Source organism: Bos mutus, chromosome 2 (genome assembly GCF_027580195.1).
Source record: "Bos mutus isolate GX-2022 chromosome 2, NWIPB_WYAK_1.1, whole genome shotgun sequence".
Classification (NCBI taxonomy): Eukaryota; Metazoa; Chordata; class Mammalia; order Artiodactyla; family Bovidae; genus Bos; species Bos mutus.
The window spans coordinates 90,975,197-90,998,085 of record NC_091618.1 but is presented as its reverse complement, the minus strand read 5'-3'; the positions used below and the strand labels follow the sequence as shown (position 1 = coordinate 90,998,085).

Below are 22,889 nucleotides of genomic sequence, written 5' to 3'. Positions count from 1 at the left end.
TTAAAATGATGGCAGAAATGAAATGCTTTTAGAAAAGATTATAAACCTATCCAATGCTACCTGCCATCTAAAATAAATAAAAGGGAAAACTAAAGAAAAAAACTATTGGTTTTGCTTCTGATATTTTATTTTTAGGTTTTAAAGTTGTTATTGTGTGTGTGCTCAGTCATGTTTGACTCTTTTGTGACCCTATGAACTGTAGTCTGCCAGGCTCCTCTGACCATGGAATTTTCCAGGCAAGAATATTGTAGCGAGTTGCCATTTCCTCCACCAGGGGATCTTCCTGACCCAAGGATCGAACCAGAGTCTCCTGCATTGCAGGTGGATCCCTTACCACTGAGCCATTGGGGAAGGCCTTAAAGTTGTTATAGTACCATCAGAAATATTCATTACTCTCATATTTCTCTTTGGAATAAGAAATGGCACCTAAAAATTGGGCAGTTTATGATAAAACTTTGTGTTCACCATTTTAGGGGAAAAAAGTTCTTTAATTTTGTCAGTTGTTCTTTGGAAATAGTAAGATTATTTCAAGCTTCCCAAAATATTAAGAAGAAGAATTTAAAGAACCTCATTTAATCTCATAGCACAGTGGGTGTCATTTTGAATCTATAGCAGACTGCCAATCAGAAATAAATTTTTCCTAATATTTACAACACAGTTGGACACTGTCACTTTTGTTCCTCTGGGGGCCTTCTTCAGGCAGTAAAATTTAAATTTAAAATTTTCACAATGGTTTTGATATGTTACTTATTCTAGAAAATTATACTTTTCCTTTGGGTTCTTTCACCATTTCACCTAGTGTGATCTGACTGGAACTCAGAAATCAAGCATTGATGCTCCTGCTTATTTCTAGAGTTTTAGAGATTTTACAAGAGGAAGGTTTTCTTTAAAAATTTACCAGAAAATACTGTATTGACTATTTAATATATTGCATATAATGTTAATAATCCTTCAATTGTGCATCCAGGGTGAGCTAGCACCGCTTATTAATGTGTGAAAAGATTTTGTCAGTATATGTCAGGAAAAGACAGATATGTGAAGTTACATGTACATTTTGCTGTTTGTAGACTTATCAGTCCGGAGAGGCTAGGTCGCACTCAGATAACACAACCTTCCAAGTCTTGGAGACCTAGCAGAATAAAAGTATAATCGTCACTCAGGCTAAATATTCAGCAGAGATTAAGGGACTCTGTCCTGATCACTTCAGGCCCCATCTTGAGGCATGCTTCCAGAATCATCAAGGTGGGGAAGCTGAAGTCTGGAAAGTCTTGCACCAGAAATTAAATGCTGTGACCCGAAAGTGACCTGTGTTATTTCCTCTCACATCTCACTGGCCAGGAAGTCACATGGCCTCACTGAAACATAAGGGGACTAGAAAATTCTGTCTTATAAAAATGAGAAGAACCAGATAAATAGCTGAGCCCAGAATACGAATAAGGGTAGTCTGTGCTGTCCTACTGGTTATCGATATTTGGATCACTCCTCTTCACACACAAAATACACTCATCCCATCTCCAAGGTAAAAAATCCTCAAATTTCACCCAATCATAACATCAAACTCAAGGTGCAAAAACTCTTGTTGATATATGGAAATTTCTATATCAAGTCTGAGAGACCCCCCCATCCTCCCCATAGACAGTAGTAGGACCAGAATAAGATAACTGCTCTCCTGCATTTGGAAAAGGAAAGAATGCGAGGCACAAAGCCATCACTGGGCCAGAGCCATCGTGAAATCCTATGGAGTTTTTGATGTGACTGTGACTCCCTGGAAATTTGTCTCTTGCTCATTGTTCTCATAGGTCCTGAACCTTCTTCTTTTTCCATTATTCTCCTGGGCCATATCTAGAATGGACATTCATAATATATTTTTCTTGGAGGCTGAAAAGCTTCCTCACTTGGTACACTTTCTATGATAAATGTTTGGGACCAATTTTTTAAAGTTTTGAACAGTTTCTTTACCTGGGCCAGTGGCTGGTTAGCTGGTATATTTAAAAAAACTTAATAGGCTTTTTCTCTATTAAAATAGACTAAAGTCTGGTCAGTTTACATATGCTAATAGCCATACCTTTGGTTGTTTTCCTAGACTTCTGTTTTTAGTTGTGCTCAGTTGTGTCCGACTCTTTGACACCCGCTCTGTCCATGGGGATTCTCCAGGCAAGAATATTGGAGTGGGTTGCCATGCCCTCCTCCAGGGGATCTTCCCAACCCAGGGATTGGAACTCAGGTCTCCCTCATTGCAGGCAGATTCTTTACTGTCTGAGCCACCAGGGAAGGCCAAGAATGCTGGAGTGTATAGCCTATCCCTTCTTCAGGGGAACTTTCTGACCCAAGAAGCAAAACAGCTGTAATTCTCTGCTTTTTTGGCTCCCTTCTTCTCTCCCTGTCTTCACTTGATTTGAGTCTATCAGGCCACTTACAGTTTCTTTTCCCTGAATTAGTTTGTCTAATTGAAAGTGTTTATTGAATTCCACAACCTTAATTGCCATTTTTACTCTGAGGGACCTTAACTTGTTCAGATTTAAATCTTGATATGATCATTGATTTTATCCTTGCAGAAGATCTAATCAGCCTTTTTTACTCAAAGGTCTTTTCAGTTTTATCATTTAAGAATGAAAAGGATTGTACGTCCAACTCTGCAAGTTTCCATAGTTTTGGACTTTACTCCCCATTTTTCTTGCTTTCAACCTGGCCAATTCTTTTTTAAGCTCATTTCTTTCTTATATTACTTTGTTAAACTCACTGAGACATATGCTACTAATTCTGGTTTTTACACTGTCTTTAAAAAAAAACACAAAACTTCAAGCTAATAGGTACATTATCTGTCTTCCAAGCTATCATGTGTGATGGTTTTACCAAATGTTTTCCCACTACATAATATATGCTACCATTCTAATCTCTCTTTTCTAATCATCTGCTGCTTGGACTCTGAGCCAAAGCCAAGTGTTTTAGATTGTGTTGTGGATTATCTTTTTCTTTTTTGTTTTCCTACAAGATCCTTTGGAGGAGGAAATGTCAACCCAATACAGTATTCTTGCCTGGAAAATCCCATGGACAGAGAAGCCTGTTGGGCTACAGTCCATGGGGCTGCAAAGAGTAGGACATGACTGAACAACCGAGCGTGTGCGCACGCGCACACACACACACACACGCACACACACATACGCACACACACATACAGCAATACTCCAGAATGCCAATTTCTGTATTAATTGTGTTAGAATATGTGATGTTAATGTGATAAATTATCTCTAAGTTTTAGAGACCTAAAACCACAAAAGTTCACTTACTGTTCATGCTACATGTCCATGATGGGTCAAAAGGAATGCCCATGGTAGGCACTCAGTGACCACCAGCTTTATTGCTGGATGCAATACCAGAGAAAAAGAGTTTTGAAGAGTCTCGAACTGACAGTGAAATTCTTGGTCCAAATATGTTCCTTCCATTCACAACTGAACTAGAGTTACATATATGGCTCCACCCAAACTGTAAAGGAACTAGGATATTCAATCCCATCATATGCTTGGAAGGCAGAAAGCCAAAACTGTATAGTGAATAGCATTAATGATATTTAGTTGATACTTAAAAGTAAAGGATGCTTATTCCTGAAAAATACGCAAAGTATAATGAAGATGATAAAAATCATTAAAAATTTACCCTCACGGATAATGGAAAATATTTTTATGTCTTTTCTAGTTTTTCATTTTTAATCATGTTACATTTAATCTTATGAATATATCCTAGGCTATTATTTCCCCAATTGTTTGACATTAAGATTGTTTCCATTTTTTTCACACTTAGAAGTGGTAAGTTGTACATAAACCCTTGTATATCTCGTTACACAATATGTTTCTGCAGTGCTGACCTTATTTCAAGGTGATACTTATTAGGTTGATATGTTGAGGATCTTATGGCTTTTATGTTAACGTTTAAGGGTCTTAACTTATGGCTACAATTGCTTTCTGGAAAGGCAGGCATCAGTCTATACTTGTATAAATTGTGCAACAAAGGACTATCCCACTGCTGCATTTCAGCACCGACAGCTACACCTTTAAAAATAATTTTCTTTCTATCCTATCTTTGGAAATCTTTACAATGAATACTACATCTTAAGAAGATAATTAATTATCAAGATACAGGTGACATATCTAGTAATAGGCTTTGTTTTTGTTTTTCTGGTATCACAGATTAAAAACATTCAGAAAAATGTCAGCCAATTTGATTTTACTTAGGCTGTGAGACAGAAAAACGTGTAGTGAGAGAGGAGGCTTTCTAACTGGGACTGTAAGAGGTTAAATGTTTTTCTTTTGGATGCAGTTTTAGTAATAAACTGCCAGAATTATTTTGGGCACATTTGGAGTCATGCTTCCTCAGAGACAGTCTGGCATGGTGTGGGAGAAACAAGTTTTCCTTAAGCCTCTTAGGGTACCTGGCTGGATATGGAAATTAAATTGACAAAGACAGATTAAAAGAAGAAAAGTATACACATTTATTTAATATCAGTTTTATGTGACATGGGAACCTTCATAAGGAAATTAAGACCAGAAGAAATGGTTACACCCGAGTGTCTCCTTGCTAGAGTTGAAGAGTGATGTTGTAGAAGGAGGGCAATGTTCAGATACAGAGTATCAGCTAAGTGTGCTTCCCCACTGGCTCAGCAGTAAAGAATCTGCCTGCCAGTGTGGGAGACAAGGGTTCAATCCCTGGGTGGGGAAGATCCCTTAGAGAAGGAATGGCAACCCACTCCAGTATTCTTGCCTGGAAAATCCCATAAACAGAGGAGCCTGGCAGGCTAAGTCCAAGGGGTCATAGGAGTCAGACAGGACTTAACGACTAAACAACAACATCAGCTAAGTATAGTAAAAGGAGGGGAGCTTCAGTTCAGTTCAGTCGCTCAGTCGTGTCTGACTCTTTGCGACCCCATGAACCGCAGCATACCAGGCCTCCCTGTCCATCACCAATTGCCGGAGTCTACCCAAACCCATGTCCATTGGGTCGGTGATGCCATCCAACCATCTCATCCTCTGTTGTCCCCTTCTCCTCCTGCCCTCCATCTTTCCCAGCTTAGTGAAGCCTATTCACTCAGATTCCTCTCTGTTTCTCTCTGTCTCTGGAGATCAGAATGTTCCTTTCCCATGGGTACAGGGAGAGCACCTCTCACATGAGGATTTTATGACCTGCTTCAGGAGAAGTTCAGAAAGTCTTTCTGCTGCTGCTGCTAAGTCGCTTCAGTCGTGTCCGACTCTGTGCAACCCCATAGACAGCAGCCCACCAGGCTCCCCCGTCCCTGGGATTCTCCAGGCAAGAACACTGGAATGGGTTGCCATTTTCTTCTACAATGCATGAAAGTGAAAAGTGAAAGTGAAGTCGCTCAGTTGTGACCGACTCTTAGCAACTTCATGGACTACAGCCTACCAGGCTCCTCCATCCATGGGATTTTCCAGGGAAGAGTACTGGAGTGGGTTGCCATTGCCTTCTCCGGAAAGTCTTTCTAGTACCTCCCATTTCCTTCAGTTTGAAATATTCGATATGCCAAGGAGTCATTTAGTATATCTGGAATGCTATAAGCACATACAAGTTGGAATAGTTGGCACATACAATGTTAAGGGTCAGTCTAGGCCAGGTTTGATTCCACAGATGAGTCAGCCCTGCATTGTTGACTCTATTCTGAGATCTCTCATTATTCCCTGGAGAGGAAGGATCCCAACTTGGATTATGGTGTTCATGTCCATCTACAGTTAATCTTTGTTTCCACCTCCAGCCCAGGGCACTGCTTTTCTACTTTCTCTCCTCACGTATTTGTCTTTTCTGGTTAGGTGTGGCACTATGTGGCTAGTTTTTTTGTACTTAGCAGGATTTTTTGAGCTTCACCCTTGTTATAGCATGTATCAGTATTTCATTCCTTTTTATTTCCAAGCAGTGTTACCTTGTGTGTGTGTGCATATATATACATATATCAACATAATGCATTTTATTTATCTATTAAGCAATTGATGGCCATTTGGGTTATTTCTGCTTCTTGGCTATTATGTGTAATGTTATGAATTTTTGCTTGTAAGTGTTTGCTTGCATTTCTCTTGGGGGATTATTCAGGAGTAAATTTTCTTGGTTACATGGTAAATTTATGCTTCACTTTTGAAAAACTGTAAATTATATTAAAAAGATGGCTGTAACATTTTACTTCCCCACCAGCAATGCATGAGAGTTCTCATTTCTCCACATTCTTGACATTTGCTGTTATCTGTCTTTTTGATTACAGTCGGTATGGAGTGATATTTCATTGTTTTAATTTGTGTTTCTTTAATGACTAATGATGTTGAGCACATTTTCATGTGCATATTAGCCATTCATGTATCTTCTTTGACAAAATGTCTATTCAATTTTTGTCCATTTTAAAATAGGTTATCTTATTTTTGAGTTGTAAGAGTTCTTTGTGTATTCTGAACACAAATCCCTTTCCAGATGTGTGATTTGCAGATATTTTCATGGTGTTCTTTTATTCTAATGGCTTCAATATATTAGTCAGAGTATGCTAGGTGATATTGCTGAAGAAAGGTTCAGTGGTTTTAAACATCAAAGTTATTTTGTAATCATGTAAATTTTGTTATGGGTTCAGGCAACTCCCTCTTGCAGCTGTGTTCTGTGTTGGCTCACTGACACATGTTCCTTTCAATACATGCTTCTATGAGCACCAAGGCAAAGAGAGCATTGGCGGCTCTTGGGCTAAAGCACTGAAATTTTCCCATCCAAATATGAGACATATCAATTCTCTTTACATTTCTTGGCTGAATGAATCATATGACCATGTCTAGCATCAAAGGGAGAAGGCCAGTCCCTCCACATGAAATTGAATTGAGGACAAGCAGAATATTGGTGAGTAGTACTACTGTTAGGGAAACCATTGAGCAAAACTGCCCACCCTGGCCAGGCCTGATAGTAGGCACTTGCTTGAGTTATCTTAACTAACAAGCTGCTACCCACTGGAAGAATTCAGGAAAGGCCAAAAGGAGAGCCAGCCCATTTGTCCTACCAATCTCCCAGAATCCTTCTTGCTGGATTTCATCTTGGCTGAGCAATGCACAGCACACCAGGAAGGACCCTGAGTCAGAATGATTGGCCAGAGAGCCTGGAAACTAATCCCATCACCATAAAACCTGAGACTGTCAGCCACATGGCAGAGCGATTCTCCTGGATTCCCTCACCCTCTCACTCTCCATCCCATTGCCCCTCCCCCCAAAAATCTCTTGTTCTGTCAGCACGTGTGTCTCCTCGGACAGTTCATTTCTGAGTGTTAGACAAAAGCCCGCTCTCCTGCCCTGAAGGGGTCCCCCTTCCTACTACCCTACTATTCATTGTTGGTGCAGGTGACAGGTTAAGAAAAAAGAAACGAAGGTATGAAGATATTTTTAGAAAGAGGTGAGTGTTATTAAGATGGAATAATAACTGGGGACATTACTTTGCCAACAAAGGTCCGTCTAGTCAAGGCTACGGTTTTTCCAGTGGTCATGTATGGATGTGAGAGTTGGACTGTGAAGAAAGCTGAGCACCGAAGAATTGATGCTTTTGAACTGTGGTGTTGGAGGAGACTCTTGAGAGTCCCTCGGACTGCAAGGAGATCCAACCCGTCCATTCTAAAGGAGATCAGCCCTGGGTGTTCTTTGGAAGGAATGATGCTAAAGCTGAAACTCCAGTACTTTGGCCACCTCATGTGAAGAATTGACTCATTGGAAAAGACTCTGATGCTGGGAGGGACTGGGGGCAGGAGGAGAAGGGGACAACAGAGGATGAGATGGCTGGATGGCATCACTGACTCGATGGACGTAAGTCTGAGTGAACTCCGGGAGTTGGTGATGGACAGGGAGGCCTGGCGTGCTGCGATTCATGGGGTCGCAAAGAGTCAGACACGACTGAGCGACTGAAATGAACTGAACTGAAATGAATAACTGGGGGGACAAATTTGGACTCGGTGATCAGAGTCTCTCTGAAGAAGGCTCATTTGAGCTAAGGCTTCAAGGAAAGCAGTGAGGCAGTTAAGTGAATATCAGGGAGGAGCCAACAAGGCCAAGAGGTAGAAGCGGGGCCAGGGAAACCCCCCTTGGTGGGGATGTAAATCTTATTCAAAGTGCAATGGAAAAACAATGAAGTGTTGAACAGTGATCAAACCTGATGTACATTTTAAAAATATCTTACTGGGTGTGGTATCCAGAATGAATTGAAGGGGAACAAGGCCGAAAGGCTGAGTTGATTTGGGTGGTAGAAATAAAGTTGGAGAGTGTGCAGTTAATGGAACGTACTAACCCAGCTGGGAAAAGAGGGATTAAGGAAGACAAGTGAGTCTTGAATTTAAGCTCCTTGGTGGATGCTAGGGCAGTTTACCAAGAGGGAAGAATGAGAGGAAGTTCTCATTAAATTTTACATGCTTATCAGACATTAGAGTGGGCTTTTAAGTGTAGGATCTGAATATAAAATATAAATTGGGAAATTACACATAGATTTACCTCATTGTTTTAAAATCTTCATAGCCATAGGCCTGGCTCATTAAATGTGCCATTGGCCATATAATAAATAGTTATATTCTTGGTTAAACTGGGTGGATTCCAGTGTCTGAAAAAAAATTGTATTACAAGCAATGCATGGTTAAAATTTCTGTACAATATCTTAGTTATTCTTGTGCATTGTAACTTCAGTTCAGTTCTGAAAATGGAGTTGCTAATTCTAAGGATTTATGCATTTTAACTTTTTATTTTATTTTACACTTTACATTTTTGAGAGGGGCCCAAATCCTTAGAAATGTTTATACCTGTATACGGTTGCAGCAACACTGATGTTTCCCCACACTGGCCAACAATGGGTATTAGCAACACTTTTTAATTTTTGCCAATCTAATCCTCAGAGAAAGGGATCCTGTTCTGATATCAGCTTGTATTTCTTGTGGAATTGGATTTCTGCATACTAGTCAGCCACCTGCTTTTCTTACTCATGCTCTCTTTGACTCTGAAGCTATGTATATAGATTCCCTGTGTCCCCAATAGGTGTCTGGCTGAGGAATCTGAGCACAGGGTGGACAGGGTGGTGAGCTCTTTTCTGGCAGGGACAGTGAGCCGTCCATCCTGCGCCCTGCACACGTGGCTACTGGCCCTGGGTAGGTGACAGAGGAGAAACAAGCATGGCGTGGTGGGAACAGGGCTAGGGAGATAATAAGGGCGTAAAGAAGGATCATTCAGATTCTACTGCGCACAGGACACAGCCCCGGGGAGAATCCCCGCATTCCCGCCGGGGAATCCTCTGGCCTCTCTCCAGCTTGGTTTCAAAAGTTGCAAAACTACCGGGGGCGTCCTGACAGCCGCTGTCCCAGGTCCCTGCTCCCCTCCCGAGGCCTCCAGGCCGCAGAACCGCGGGGTGGGGTGGAGGGGCGGTCTCCAAGAGAGAAGAGAAAACCGAAACCAAAACCTGTCCTCCAGCCCAGGCTCCCCCATCTCTGGGCCCCGCCGGCCGCCGAAGGCGAGTCTCTCCTCCGCCATGGCAAGTTGCTTTTGTTTTGGGTTTTGCAGGGCCGAGTGGTCCCCGTGCCGTCATCCGGTCCCCCAAGATGCGGAGGACGGGCGTGAGTGAGGGGTGACCGGGGGAGGCGCGAGTAGGAACCCCAGAGGCAAACCCAGTCCAGCCTTTCCGCACCTGCAGGGGTGGCATTTCGGCACGCTCCTGAAATTGACCGCGGCTGTGCGGCCAGCTCCGAAGGCGCGCATCGCCGCGGCCGCCTCCCGCACCGAGCTGGCCGGGACACAGTCGCTTGGTCGAGGAGTGGCAGTGTTAGGGCTAACTGTTGTCCTCCCACGCTTTGGGGAACAGGAGCGGAGAGAATTGCCCAGAAATGGACGCCACCGTTTCCTTTGTTAACGGGCCAGCCAGAAGGGTTGGAGCCAAGGACACAAGTTGGGAAAGCAGCCTGGTGTCTTAGCGGGAATTCTTTTCTCTTGCGACCTTAGTTCTTTCTCTAGACACAAAGGGCTTTGTGTTGTCACCATCTTTCAAGAACTGTTAGCAAATTTAAGATTTAGACTTCCGTGTTCTTTCCATCGGGTGGGGAAAATCCCCTGGAGGAGGACATGGCAACCCACTCCAGTATTCTCGTCTGGGAAATCCCGTAGTCAGAAAGGAACCTGGAGGTTCAAAGTCCAGGGCGGTCCCACAGAGCGGGACAAGACAGAGCCACTAAACAGGCAGGCTCCTTTTTTCCATCAAGCTCCTGAAAACAGTGGCAGGGGCCCTCCATTTCAGGTGAGAAAGGCCAAAGCAGTTGTGAGTTTCAAGTGTGATTTTGTTTACCGTGGGCGGTAAAGGCAACGTGAAGGAAACCAATTTTAAGAAAAGGAATGTAAGTCAACGAAGTGGATAAATTTAATTATCTCTCCCTAGTGCTTTCCTTACAAAAATAAATTCAGTTTTTCTTTATATCTTTTTGCTTTCTGATAGGATGGTCAAAAATCTCTTAAAACGTATCACTGATACAGGGGAAATGCCATCACCTTGATACCTCCTGGTCAGAATGTTGCTCTTATTTCAAAAAAATTGTATCTCCATGTGATAACTATTGAAAGGGCTATCTCCAAGACCTCTCTTTTTCTTCTTAATGGTTGATGGAAGAGATGAATAGCTGTCTGTTGATTTCAAAGATAAACTTTAGACATTTGAATAAAGAAATATGACACTAGTATTGCTGAAGGTAGTGGCGAAGAAGTAAGATTCTCTGAATTTAAATCGATTGAAAGGTTTTCTTTGATATTGATGAAGGACAAAAAGGATGCTTATTCATTAGCCACTTTAACCACAGACTGTTAGAGCCAGATGCATAGTAAGTCAAGACAAATCTTGTATGAAACAAGAGTCCCTGAATGTCTGAATAGTCTGTCATTTTTTTTTTTTCCCCTCTTCTAGAACTATTTTGAGATAATTACATCTTACAGTTGGGGCCAAGATGGAGGAACACATTTTTATATTTTTCCTGTCTCCTATGCAATCTAGTTGTCCCCAAATATTTTAAGAAACTGTTTTGCTCCATTGAAAGTACCTACCATAACAAAGAGTCAATTATGAATTTCCTTTTTAGGAAACACGAAAGACCTTTGCTTTCTTTGTCTCAACAGAAGCTATTTGCATCCTCCACTCGTGTCCCTTTGTTTTGCTGTGAACTCTGTTTGCATTTTTAATTAAATTTGACCATTAATTAAAATTTGACCTCAGCCATCAAGGTCTCTCTTTCATGAAGTCTTCTTTGACTGCTTTAGCCAGCATTAACCTTGCTTCTTAATTCTGAATGGCTTCTATTGTGTGTTTTAGCATTTTCTTGTGAATGGTCTTGTATCCTTCTCACATTTTCGATTGTTGGTCTATTCTTCTTGTAAAGAAGAAGACCTTCCTCTTTTTGTGTCTACCAAGCACTGCTAAAATGATTTATATATGTGTCTGGCTCCTCCTCACCCATAAGGGAGGTCCCCTTTGTGTGTGTTTTGGTAATCCTAAAGCCTATCCAGGTGCCCCACACATAATAAATGTTCAGTAAATTTTTATGGTGGAACAATTTCAGGGTAAGGGGTGTTTTATATCTTGTTTGTGTCATCTTTGGTACCCAACATATTGCCAGGGATAGAGCACATGCTTAGTTAATACTGTATTAGTTAACTGATCAACTGATTGACAAGATATTATGTATTCTAAGAAATGCAGGTACATTTTTGCCATCCTATTTTAATAACTACAGGCTGAAATGTCAAAGGAGATACTGAGAGATCAGTTATCATTGACTTCAGTCATTTTCTATAGAATTCCTGTTGTGATAAATGAGGATTTCACTGAAGTGAACTCTGGCTTTTCCCTTCTTCCAAGTTTGGAAGTTTTAATAGTATTTTAAATTCTCCTATGGACTATTTTTGTTTCTTTCATAAAACACTTAAGATTTTGATAGTATTTACATGATTTTCTGTAATGTAAGTTAGATTTTTCTTTTTTTCTCAACTTCTGTTAGTTTTGCCTTTATTCTTCTATTGAGAGGGTTGAATGATTCCATATTATTCTGTAATCATATTTAAGTCTTCTGTAATTTTGAAGATTTTTACAGAATTCGCCTAAAAGTTTATGAGTGTTCATATTATTATGCAAACTGTAAATATTGTATACAGCAGGGTCTAATAGATTCTGTATTACTTTTTCTCCTTTTGGCCCAATGTCATGTGTATTTTTCCTTTTTCCAGTTACAAAAAAATATTCCTAACAGCTGTGTCAAACAGAGTCTTTATTTGTAGTCTGTAATTTATTCCAAACATGCCATGCTTTAATTTTCTGATGATCTTTAGGCTTGGGCTTTTTCAAATACCAGAAAGAGTGGGAGGGGTATTGGCTCTGGGGTGCCAGCACCCATACTAGCGAGTCAGATTCCCCCTAGAATGTTCATTTAGTTTTGTCTTGCTGCTAGCTTTTCAACTAATCATTCTGTCCCTTTTTTAATTTCTGAGGTTCTGCCAAGAAGGTTGTTCCCTTTCCATTGCAGCCCCCTCTTCTTTACTCTGGGTTTCCCCTGTCATATCCTTCCACATACTTTTATGTCTTTCCAGTCTTCAAGAAATTTGTTGGAATCTCTCCTGTGCTGCTGATTGTTCCCCTTAACTGGATTTATTCTCTTTTTTATTCTATTTTCATTTTTATTTTAATGTACTTTTGGGATAGGACATTGTATGTGTGCTTAGACTGTTTTCTTTATCAGGGAGGTCAGAGCAGTTTGCCTATCGCCAGTGAAGTCTGACTCTGAGTATACAGACTCCTCTGAACTGACAACCAAAACATCTTTGGGATCGATCAACCATGACTTGGACCCATGAGACATCCTGTCCTCCTTGGGGATAATTTGGGAATAGATTATAACTGAGCTTTGCTGCAATCAGGCTGGACTACCTATAGAAGCATTGGGAGAAGTTTATAGGTCCAGTTCCCTAAATGAGCTGGGGAATAAATTAAAACATTAATATAAGAAGTTAAGAGAGAGTGTATTATAATCATAATCCCTTATGATTATACAGTGGAAGTGAGAAATAGATTTAAGGGACTAGATCTGATAGAGGGCCTGATGAACTATGGACGGAGGTTCGTGACATTGTACAGGAGACAAGGATCAAGACCATCCCCAAGAAAAAGAAATGCAAAAAGGCAAAATGGCTGTTTGAGGAGGCCTTACAAATAGCTGTGAAAAGAAGAGAAGTGAAAAGCAAAGGAGGAAAGGAAAGAAATACCCATTTGAATGCAGAGTTCCAAAGAATAGCAAGGAGAGATAAGAAAGCCTTCTTCAGCGATCAATGCAAAGAAATAGAGGAAAACAACAGAATGGGAAAGACTAGGATCTCTTCAAGAAAATCAGAGATACCAAAGGAACATTTCATGCAAAGATGAGCTCGATAAAGGACAGAAATGGTATGGACCTAACGGAAGCAGAAGATATTAAGAAGAGATGGCAAGAATACACAGAGGAACTGTACAAAAAAGATCTTCACAACCCAGATAATCACGATGGTGTGATCACTGACCTAGAGCCAGACATCCTGGAATGTGAAGTCAAGTGGGCCTTAGAAAGCATCGCTACGAACAAAGCTAGTGGAGGTGATGGAATTCCAGTTGAGCTATTCCAAATCCTGAAAGATGATGCTGTGAAAGTGCTGCACTCAATATGCCAGCAAATTTGGAACACTCAGCAGTGGCCACAGGACTGGAAAAGGTCAGTTTTCATTCCGATCCCAAAGAAAGGCAATGCCAAAGAATGCTCAAACTACCGCACAATCGCACTCATCTCACACGCTAGTAAAGTAATGCTCAAAATTCTCCAAGCCAGGCTTCAGCAGTACGTGAACCATGAACTTCCTGATGTTCAAGCTGGTTTTAGAAAAGGCAGAAGAACCAGAGATCAAATTGCCAACATCCGCTGGATCATAGAAAAAGCAAGAGAGTTCCAGAAAACCATCTATTTCTGCTTTATTGAATATGCCAAAGCCTTTGACTGTGTGCATCACAATAAACTGTGGAAAATTCTTGAAGAGATGGGAATACCAGACCACCTGATCTGCCTCTTGAGAAATCTGTATGCAGGTCAGGAAGCAACAGTTAGAACTGGACATGGAACAACAGACTGGTTCCAAATAGGAAAAGGAGTATGCCAAGGCTGTATATTGTCACCCTGTTTATTTAACTTGTATGCAGAGTACATCATGAGAAATGCTGGACTGGAAGAAACACAAACTGGAATCAAGATTTCAGGGAGAAATATCAATAACCTCAGATATGCAGATGACACCACCCTTATGGCAGAAAGTGAAGAGGAACTAAAAAGCCTCTTGATGAAAGTGAAAGTGGAGAGTGAAAAAGGTGGCTTAAAGCTCAACATTCAGAAAACGAAGATCATGGCATCCGGTCCCACCACTTCATGGGAAATAGATGGGGAAACAGTGGAAACAGTGTCAGACTTTATTTTTCTGGGCTCCAAAATCATTACAGATGGTGACTGCAGCCATGAAATTAAAAGACGCTTACTCCTTGGAAGGAAAGTTATGACCAACCTAGATAGCATATTGAAAAGCAGAGACATTACTTTGTCAACAAAGGTCCATCTAGTCAAGGCTATGGTTTTTCCTGTGGTCATGTATGGATGTGAGAGTTGGACTGTGAAGCAGGCTGAGCGCCAAAGAATTGATGCTTTTGAACTGTGGTGTTGGAGAAGACTCTTGAGAGTCCCTTGGACTGCAAGGAGATCCAACCAGTCCATTCTGAAGAGAGATCAGCCCTGGGATTTCTTTGGAAGGACTGATGCTAAAGCTGAAACTCCAGTACTTTGGCCACCTCATGTGAAGAGTTGACTCATTGGAAAAGACTCTGATGCTGGGAGGGATTGGGGGCAGGAGGAGAAGGGGGCAACAGAGGATGAGATGGCTGGATGGCATCACTGACTCGATGGACGTGAGTCTGAGTGAATTCCGGGAGTTGGTGATGGACAGGGAGGCCTGGCGTGCTGCGATTCACGGGGTCGCAAAGAGTCGGACACGATTGAGTGACTGATCTGATCTGATCTGATCTGATGAAAGTGAAAGTGGAGAGTGAAAAAGTTAGCTTAAAACTCAACATTCAGAAAACTGAGATCATGGCATCCGGTTGCATCACTTCCTGGCAAATAAATGGGGAAACAGTGGAAAGAGTGGCTGACTTTATTTTTCTGGGTTCCAAAATCACTGCAGATGTTGATTGCAGCCATGAAATTAAAAGACGCTTACTCCTTGGAAGGAAAGTTATGGCCAACCTAGACAGCATATATTAAAAGCAGAGACTTTGCCAACAAAGGTCCGTCTAGTCAAGGCCATGGTTTTTCCAATGGTCATGTACGGATGTGAGAGTTGGACTATAAAGAAAGCTGAGCACCAAAAAATTGATGCTTTTGAACTGTGGTGTTGGAGAAGACTCTTGAGAGTCCCTTGGACTGCAAGGAGATCCAACCAGTCCATCCTAAAGGAGACCAGTCCTGGGTGGTCATTGGAAGGACTGATGTTGAAACTGAAACTCCAATATTTTGGCCACCTAATGCGAAGAACTGACTCACTAGAAAAGACCCTGATGCTGGGAAAGTTTGAAGGCAGGAGGAGAAGGGGACGACAGAGGATGAGATGATTGGATGGCATCACCGACTCAATGGATATGAGTTTGGGTAAACTCTGGGAGTTGGTGATGGACAGGGAGGCCTGGTGTGCTGCAGTTCATGGGGTTGCAAAGAGTCAGACACGACTGAGCGACTGAACTGAACTGAACTGAATTGAGAGTGAGCTCAGGGAAGGATCTGCTTGCAGCTGATCCTCTGTGCCCAGGGTTCCATGGTCTGCAATAGCATGTGCTCTCAGTGGTTGGTTTGTATCTCAGATGTGTGCTGAAAGGTAGGGTTTACTCCACTGCAGTCCCAATATTATTGGTAGGGTTTCATTTATTTATTTTTTTATGGTGACTTTTCCCTAGTTTTGACCGAAAAAAAGAGAGAATGTATTTCTTATTGTCATATGTACTTTCAACTCTACATTTAAGAAGACATGTGGTCAACTCCAAACTACCACATTTTGTGATTAGCTTGACTTAAAAAAAAAATTTATTTAGAAAACTCTCTCTTAATTTTTTCCTTTGTGATTACAGTTATTTTTAGGTCTTTCTAACATCTGACAAATATTAAGCAGTGTTTTCCATTTCTTAAAAGAAGGCTTTACATTTTCCATTTTAACTCTCAAATTTATGTAGCATTTATGATGGTATATGGTGTGAGGCCAGGCTCCTTTCCTTGATATTTTTCTTTTCAGGTATCTGATCAGTCCCAGAGGGCCTTTATTAAATAAAGGCTATGAAATATAATAGCCTTTCCCACTGGTGTGTAATATTGCCTATATTAAGTAGAATCATATGCTTAAAATGTGTCCTGTTGTTTCTTTCACAGGCATCAGTTTTGAATGTTAAGGAATCCAAAGCTTCTGAAAGAACAGTAGTAGTTGCTGATCTTCCAGTTGATCTTAATGACCAGTTAGTGACCACATTAGTGAAGATTCACTTTGAAGATACTGACAATGGGGGTGGAGTTGTTGAAGATGTGACATATCCAACAAGAACTAAGGGAGTTGCATATGTAACATTCAAAGAAAAAACAGGTATTTCCAAATCAAATTTTTATAACCTTAGAAATACTTTCTGGAATGAAATTAAAAATTGAATTTCAGTAGAATAATTCATGAGATGGTTGGATAGCATCACCAACTTGATGGACGTGAGTTTGAGCAAACTGAGATAGTGAAGGACAGGGAAGCCTGGTGTGCTGCAGTTCATGGAATCACAAAGAGAAGGACACAGCTTAGTGACTAAACAACAGCAGCAACAAAAACAACAACAAAATGATTTATGGGATTGGTAAAGTTTAAATTTAAAAAACAGTACTTCTATTCTTGAATATAAAAGTGGCGCAGTAGTGCGTTAGGAAGAATATATGTGGAAGTGCCTTATGATAGAGTTGTCAGTAACTGAAAAAGTCTTAAAGACTTCTTGTTTTCTGTATTTTATATCCATTTATATCATGAGATAAAGGTGATACATTTTATCGTAGAAAACTTGTAAAATACAAAAAAAAGCCCCACAAAAGCTATCTGTAATCTCATAAACAAGCACTGCTTTATTAATGGGAAAGTTGGACTGGGGAAATGGGGCTTGGACCTGAGGTCACGTTGAGCCATTCTCTTCCTGGCCTACACCTGACATAGGTGAGAAAGTTGGGTTTGCGGAGCTGTTCACCCCTGTAGCCTCATGGATGGTGCATGCCAATGCCTTGAGAGAACGCGGAGGGAAGGAGAATTAGTGAAGGAGACTGAGCAGGTCAGCCAGTGACTCAGAGGAAAACCAGCCGGGATAGTGTGATATCCTGGATTCAGAAAGGTGAAGTCTCCTCATGACCATAATTAACAGAGTGGTGGGGGATTTACTTTTAGGTGTTTGTTATATATGTAACATACATAACATGCATGTGTTTTATATATATATATGTATAAATTTTAATATGTTAAACTAGAAGGAAAAAGGATTTAAATGCTGAATTTAGAGGAAAAACAGAAAAAATCTTAGGTATTTTAAAAGAACTGAACATCTCTATTACTATTCATTAAAATAATTATTACTGTATCCACAAACCTTTCTGATGGTCCCTCTTCCACTTAGTTGCAGAGAATGTCGTCAGAAAAAAGAAACACTCTCTAGCAGGCATGGCTGGATCTGCTCAACTCATAGTCTCCCACTTCAGTGAAAAGGTAGGTGTGATGCTGAAGCCATGTTGATTGTCTAGATCCCATGTTTTCTGCCAGGTGTCTCCTACACAGGAGGCACAAAGCACCCTCACCCCATGACTTCTAGAAAAGAAAGTGCAAGCTCCTTAACCTGGGTCAGTGTTAAAGGCCTGTGTCTTGAAAGTTTTTTGGTTATTGCTTGTTCTGTTTTCCTGTTTTTCTATGATGCTCTTGATACTTTTAAAGTGACAATGAGCTCTTATACTGTCATGGATGATGTCTGGCATCTATCTGAAGACTTATTTTGTGGGGTAAAAAACCAATTTGGATGAACATTAAAAAGGAGCTTTGAAGACACGGGTAAGGAGGAAGTAAGAGGAAAAAGTAAAATTCAAAGCATTGATTTAAAACTATTCTGTAACAAAGGTAGGGTTCTCTGCAGCCATCCAATGACCTTCTCATGAGGAGGGAGGGCTCTCTCCAGGGACCCCTATCCACCGAGCACCACTGGAACGGTTTATCTATGCATTCTGCTTAAAACTTTGATTCAAAAAACATTCTGCCTCTAAATAATATTTAATCCACTCTATTTGGGGGAATCCAGTGAGGAACTGTGAACCCCAAATGGAACACTGTGGCCTTGATAGGTTGTGGGGCCCCTGTAATGGGCAGTTATGGGGCAAGAAGCAAAACTGTGTGAGGCTTTGGAGGCCTGGTTAGGGCTGCTGCTGGGCAGACAGAAAGTGGCAAAACAAGATTGGATTTATGCAGTCTTTCCCCCAGGTGGTGCTGTTTTAACTTCTCTGTTTAATTTTAGATCTTCAGCTCTGTAAAGGCTGTCCTTGATCTTTCTGTTTTTCGGAGTCAAATCCGTCTAGAAAGTCTGGTAATGGACCTGAAAAGGGAAATCCCAACGTTATGCTTCAGTCCTTTGGAAGCCAACGGAAGAATCTCCGTTCAAGGAACATTTCTGGCTATCGAGAAGCTCAAAGAATCTTTGCTATTAAAAGCAAGTTTTCTTTTAGAAAACAGTAGGAATAGACAGAGCCCCAGGGGAAGTACACGGAGAAGCAGTCACTCTTTAAAGCCACCCAGGTCGTTGACACCCGAGACTACGAAAAGAGGAGAAAGTCTTGTTCTTGACACAGATACTTTCCTTTACCTGAAGAAGAGGACAAAATTTTATGAAAGCACACTGAGAAGATTTCATGTTCTATGTCAAGAGACAGTGGATGGTGAAATTACCACACTTTGTATAAAGAATGCTCAAGGTGGTTCTCAGTCAAACAATGAAAAAAAGGTAAAAGAGTCCATTGAGAAATATTCACATATTCTTCACTTTGAGCTTAGAAAGGAGACATTTATTTTGGAAGGAAAGGAAGATAGAGAGAAAGAAAATATTAAGTTGGCGTGTGAGCGGCTAAGTTTGAATTACCTTCAGGTTCTGGTTAATTTCTATAAGACACACATCGATGTTATAGGATCTCCTCCTGACACATACTTGTTTAAAAAAGAGGTCATGGAATTAATAAGACAAAAAGTTAGGTAATAAAATCCTCAGCAGTAGTGACAAGAAGGGCTGATTGATTCCTTCCCTTACTGAGCAGTGGTGATGTCATGCGTGATGCCAGCTTTATACACATTATCTCATTTAATTTTTTTTTTTTTTTTTTTGGCTGTATCGCACAGCTTATGGGATCTTAGTTCCCCAACCAGGGATCAAACCTGGGCCCCCTGCAGTGGAAGTGCCGAGTCCTAACCACTGGACTGCCAGGGAGCTCTCTATGTCATTTAATTCTTGTGACCTCTTTCATCATAGGCATTGCCATTCTCATGCTACAGGAGAAGAGACTAGGATTTGAGAAGGCAAAAACCCTTGTCTGAAGTTATGTAGCTGTCCATCAGTAAGGGTTAAACCCAAAGATAATATCTAAGGTATAAAACTTAAAAAAACTCACTAAACTTTGAGGAAACCTCACTTTTTCTGCAATCCCAAATTCTTAGGAAAAAAAAATAGCCTTCAGTGAACTCAAACTGGGGCTCTGTGACAACCTCGAGGGGTGGGAGGTGGGAGGGAGGTCCAGAGGGAGGGGGCATGTATATACCCATGGCTGATTCATGTTGATATATGGCAGAAACCAACACAATATTGTAAAGCAATTATCCTTCAATTAAAAATAAATAAATTTTAAAAAGAGCCTTCATTCTAACATATAAGAAGTTTGATTATTATTATGCCATTGACAATATTTATACCTTTATAAAGTTACATAAGCTTAACATTTATAAAGTTTATGTTTACTACTAACAATTAAAATGTTAGCAAAACTTGCCTGAGAAACTACTTAGATGGTAGGTATTTCTGATTCAGGTAGTCACTACTTGACTAAATCCCGTATTGGTATAAGGCTACTGGACATACAGGACATTTTTCCTGCCGCTTACTTAGCCTAACTGCTTATATAAAATGTTGATTCTCTTGTTGAAATTATGTAGTGTCTATTTTATAGTTGTAAAAGTAATAGCATTTCAGCAATAGGATCATGGTGATGGGAATAAGAGCATACACTTACTTGCTAGGCATAAGTTTAAGTGCATTGCCTATCTTTACTCATTCAGTCCTGACAGGAACCCTGTGAGGTAGGCGCTGTCTTTATCTTCCTTTCTCAGATGAGGAAACTGGTGCCCAGTGACGTAATGTAACTTGCCCATGCTCTTGGTTAGTGAACTGTTCTTCTCCCTTTCATAGTCTTCTGAATGCTACTTAAACAATTGAGAAATGATTCCTTAAAGATGACAGAAGGATTTGAAAATTTTTTTACTGAAGAAGGGAAGTAAAACTTGTAAGTGGGTTGTCTGTGACTGTCCTGCATTTAATTTAGCATTAAGCCAGTTTTCAGTATCTGGGGAACTGCAGAGACCCTCCCAGGATTATAAAACACACATCTTGCTCATCACAATGTAAACAAACAGATTATGATGATTTGAACTGTTTGTAGCAGTAGAAAAGCTTAAGACAAATCTATGTGCTTTCCTTTTTCTTAGCTACCTAAATCCCAACTATGTAAATTATCTCCATTTCTTTAAATGTCTTATTTCATTTCTGTACGGCTAAACTTTTTGTCATGGGAAACTTCTGTTTATATTAAGTACCCAATAAAGTATCTTTAAAAAGGTGTTTGATTTTCATTTTGCTTCTGGGGGTATTGTCTCAGTCTAGTTCCGATCAGGAGAGAGGAGGCGCACAGTAATTTGAACAGGCAAAGTTTAAGATAAAGGATTGTTAGCAATGACAGGGAATTGGGATAATGAGGGATTGGCTCATAAGAAATAGAGAAAACTCTACCAGATAGAGAAATAGCAGATATAAGGAGTTTAGATAGAGCACCCAATGAAGAACCTCCTCCCATCCACCATGCACCCCAGAACTGAAATCCAGACTTCGCTGGAGGGTTTGTGCCAGGGGATCTTGCTAGAAATCCATCCTCTAGGGTACTGGAAGAGTCTGTTCATAGTCGGTAGCTGACCAGGGACCCGCCCTTACAACATGCCTGAGAGGGTTTCTGCTGGCCAGTGTGTACTACAGCTGCTGAATGGGGGGAGGCCTTCTTTCGGGGGTTGGGGGGGCTGGACACGAGAGCAGCCGCCCATGCTGCAGGAGCCTAATGTTGGAGAAGCTGCCTGTGCTGAAAAAGCTGGATAAGTATGGGGTGGGGACTCTGGATTCTGAAGAGCCTGCCAATTTAATCCACTGAAGTAGGAACACTTTCTTCCCGCAGTGCCTCTCCAGTGCCCTCTACTGAGAAAGCCTAACATCTTGTCAGCTACAAGGGGGAAATATTTAAAGGGCCCAGATTTGTTACTGACTGGGAGAAGGCAATGGCAAGCCACTCCAGCACTCTTGCCTGGAAAATCCCATGGACAGAGGAACCTGGTAGGCTGCAGTCCATGGGGTCGCGAAGAGTTGGACACGACTGAGCGACTTCACTTTCACTCTTCACTTTCATGCATTGGAGAAGGAAATGGCAACCCACTCCAGTGTTCTTGCCTGGAGAATCCCAGGGGAGGCAGAGCCTGGTGGGCTGCTGTCTCTGGGGTCGCACAGAGTCGGACACGACTGAAGTGACTTAGCAGCAGCAGGCATAGAGGATGAATTTAAAGCTGAGTTAATAAATTGATAACTGATGCAGTTATACTTGATACCTGCACAGGTTTTCATTATTACCACAAGTTTAACACCCATAGAATAGCCTGTCAACAAAGAGCTGGGTCGGAGTGATGATCATTCCTTGATTGTGTTCAGTTCAGTTCACTCACTCAGTCGTGTCCGACTCTTTGCGACCCCATGAAACACAGCACGCCAGGCCTCCCTGTCCGTCACCAACTCCTGGAGTTCACCCAGACTCACGTCCATCGAGTCAGTGATGCCATCCAGCCATCTCATCCTCTGGCGTCCCCTTCTCCTCCTGTCCCTAATCCCTCCCAGCATCAGAGTCTTTTCCAATGAGTTAACTCTTCGCATGAGGTGGCCAAAGTACTGGAGTTTCAGCTTTAGCATCATTCCTTCCAAAGAAATCCCAGGGCTGATCTCCTTCAGAATGGACTGGTTGGATCTCCTTGCGGTCCAAGGGACTCTCAAGAGTCTTCAACACCACAGTTCAAAAGCATCAATTCTTTGGCGCTCAGCCTTCTTCACAGTCCAGCTCTTACATCCATACATGACCCCTGGAAAAACCATAGCCTTGACTAGATGGACCTTTGTTGGCAAAGTAACGTCTCTGCTTTTTAACATGCTGTCTAGGTTGGTCATAACTTTCCTTCCAAGGAGTAAGCGTCTTTTAATTTCATGGCTGTAGACTGCTGCTAACTGGTTTATGGGTATGAACATTGCATCTTCTGTTTGAGAAGATTATTATTGTTTCACATATTGTATATAAATTGTTTTACATATTGATGTCCATTTTAGAGTTCATTTAGTGATACTCTCCTTATAATATGTTTGTGTAACCAATTTCTATCCTTAATAAAAACTGACTCTTTAATCTTCAAAATGGTTGTAGTGATTTT

General features: G+C 41.1%; 1 protein-coding gene across 2 annotated transcripts; it reads left to right on the top strand.

Moving 5' to 3' along the window:
• Window positions 1–9,222: 9,222 nt before the first annotated feature.
• RBM43 (RNA binding motif protein 43) lies at window positions 9,223–21,000 on the top strand. 2 transcript variants are annotated; one of them, XM_005910863.3, is made up of 4 exons: window positions 9,223–9,519; window positions 16,496–16,703; window positions 17,758–17,846; window positions 18,640–21,000. In XM_005910863.3, exons 1-4 carry the CDS (start codon window positions 9,517–9,519, stop codon window positions 19,369–19,371), a joined length of 1,032 nt encoding a protein of 343 aa, XP_005910925.2. In that variant the 5' UTR covers window positions 9,223–9,516; the 3' UTR covers window positions 19,372–21,000. The 2 variants fall into 2 exon arrangements, with proteins under 2 accessions (XP_005910925.2, XP_070246328.1); XM_070390227.1 differs by having other exon boundaries at window positions 9,339–9,601.
• Window positions 21,001–22,889: the final 1,889 nt, after the last annotated feature.

Excerpts from the sequence above, each read along its gene's own strand:
- RBM43 (XM_070390227.1), top strand. Across the intron at positions 16,704-17,757 it reads AACATTCAAAGAAAAAACAG|TTGCAGAGAATGTCGTCAGA; the intron begins GTATTTCCAAAT and ends TCTTCCACTTAG. Across the intron at positions 17,847-18,639 it reads TCTCCCACTTCAGTGAAAAG|ATCTTCAGCTCTGTAAAGGC; the intron begins GTAGGTGTGATG and ends GTTTAATTTTAG.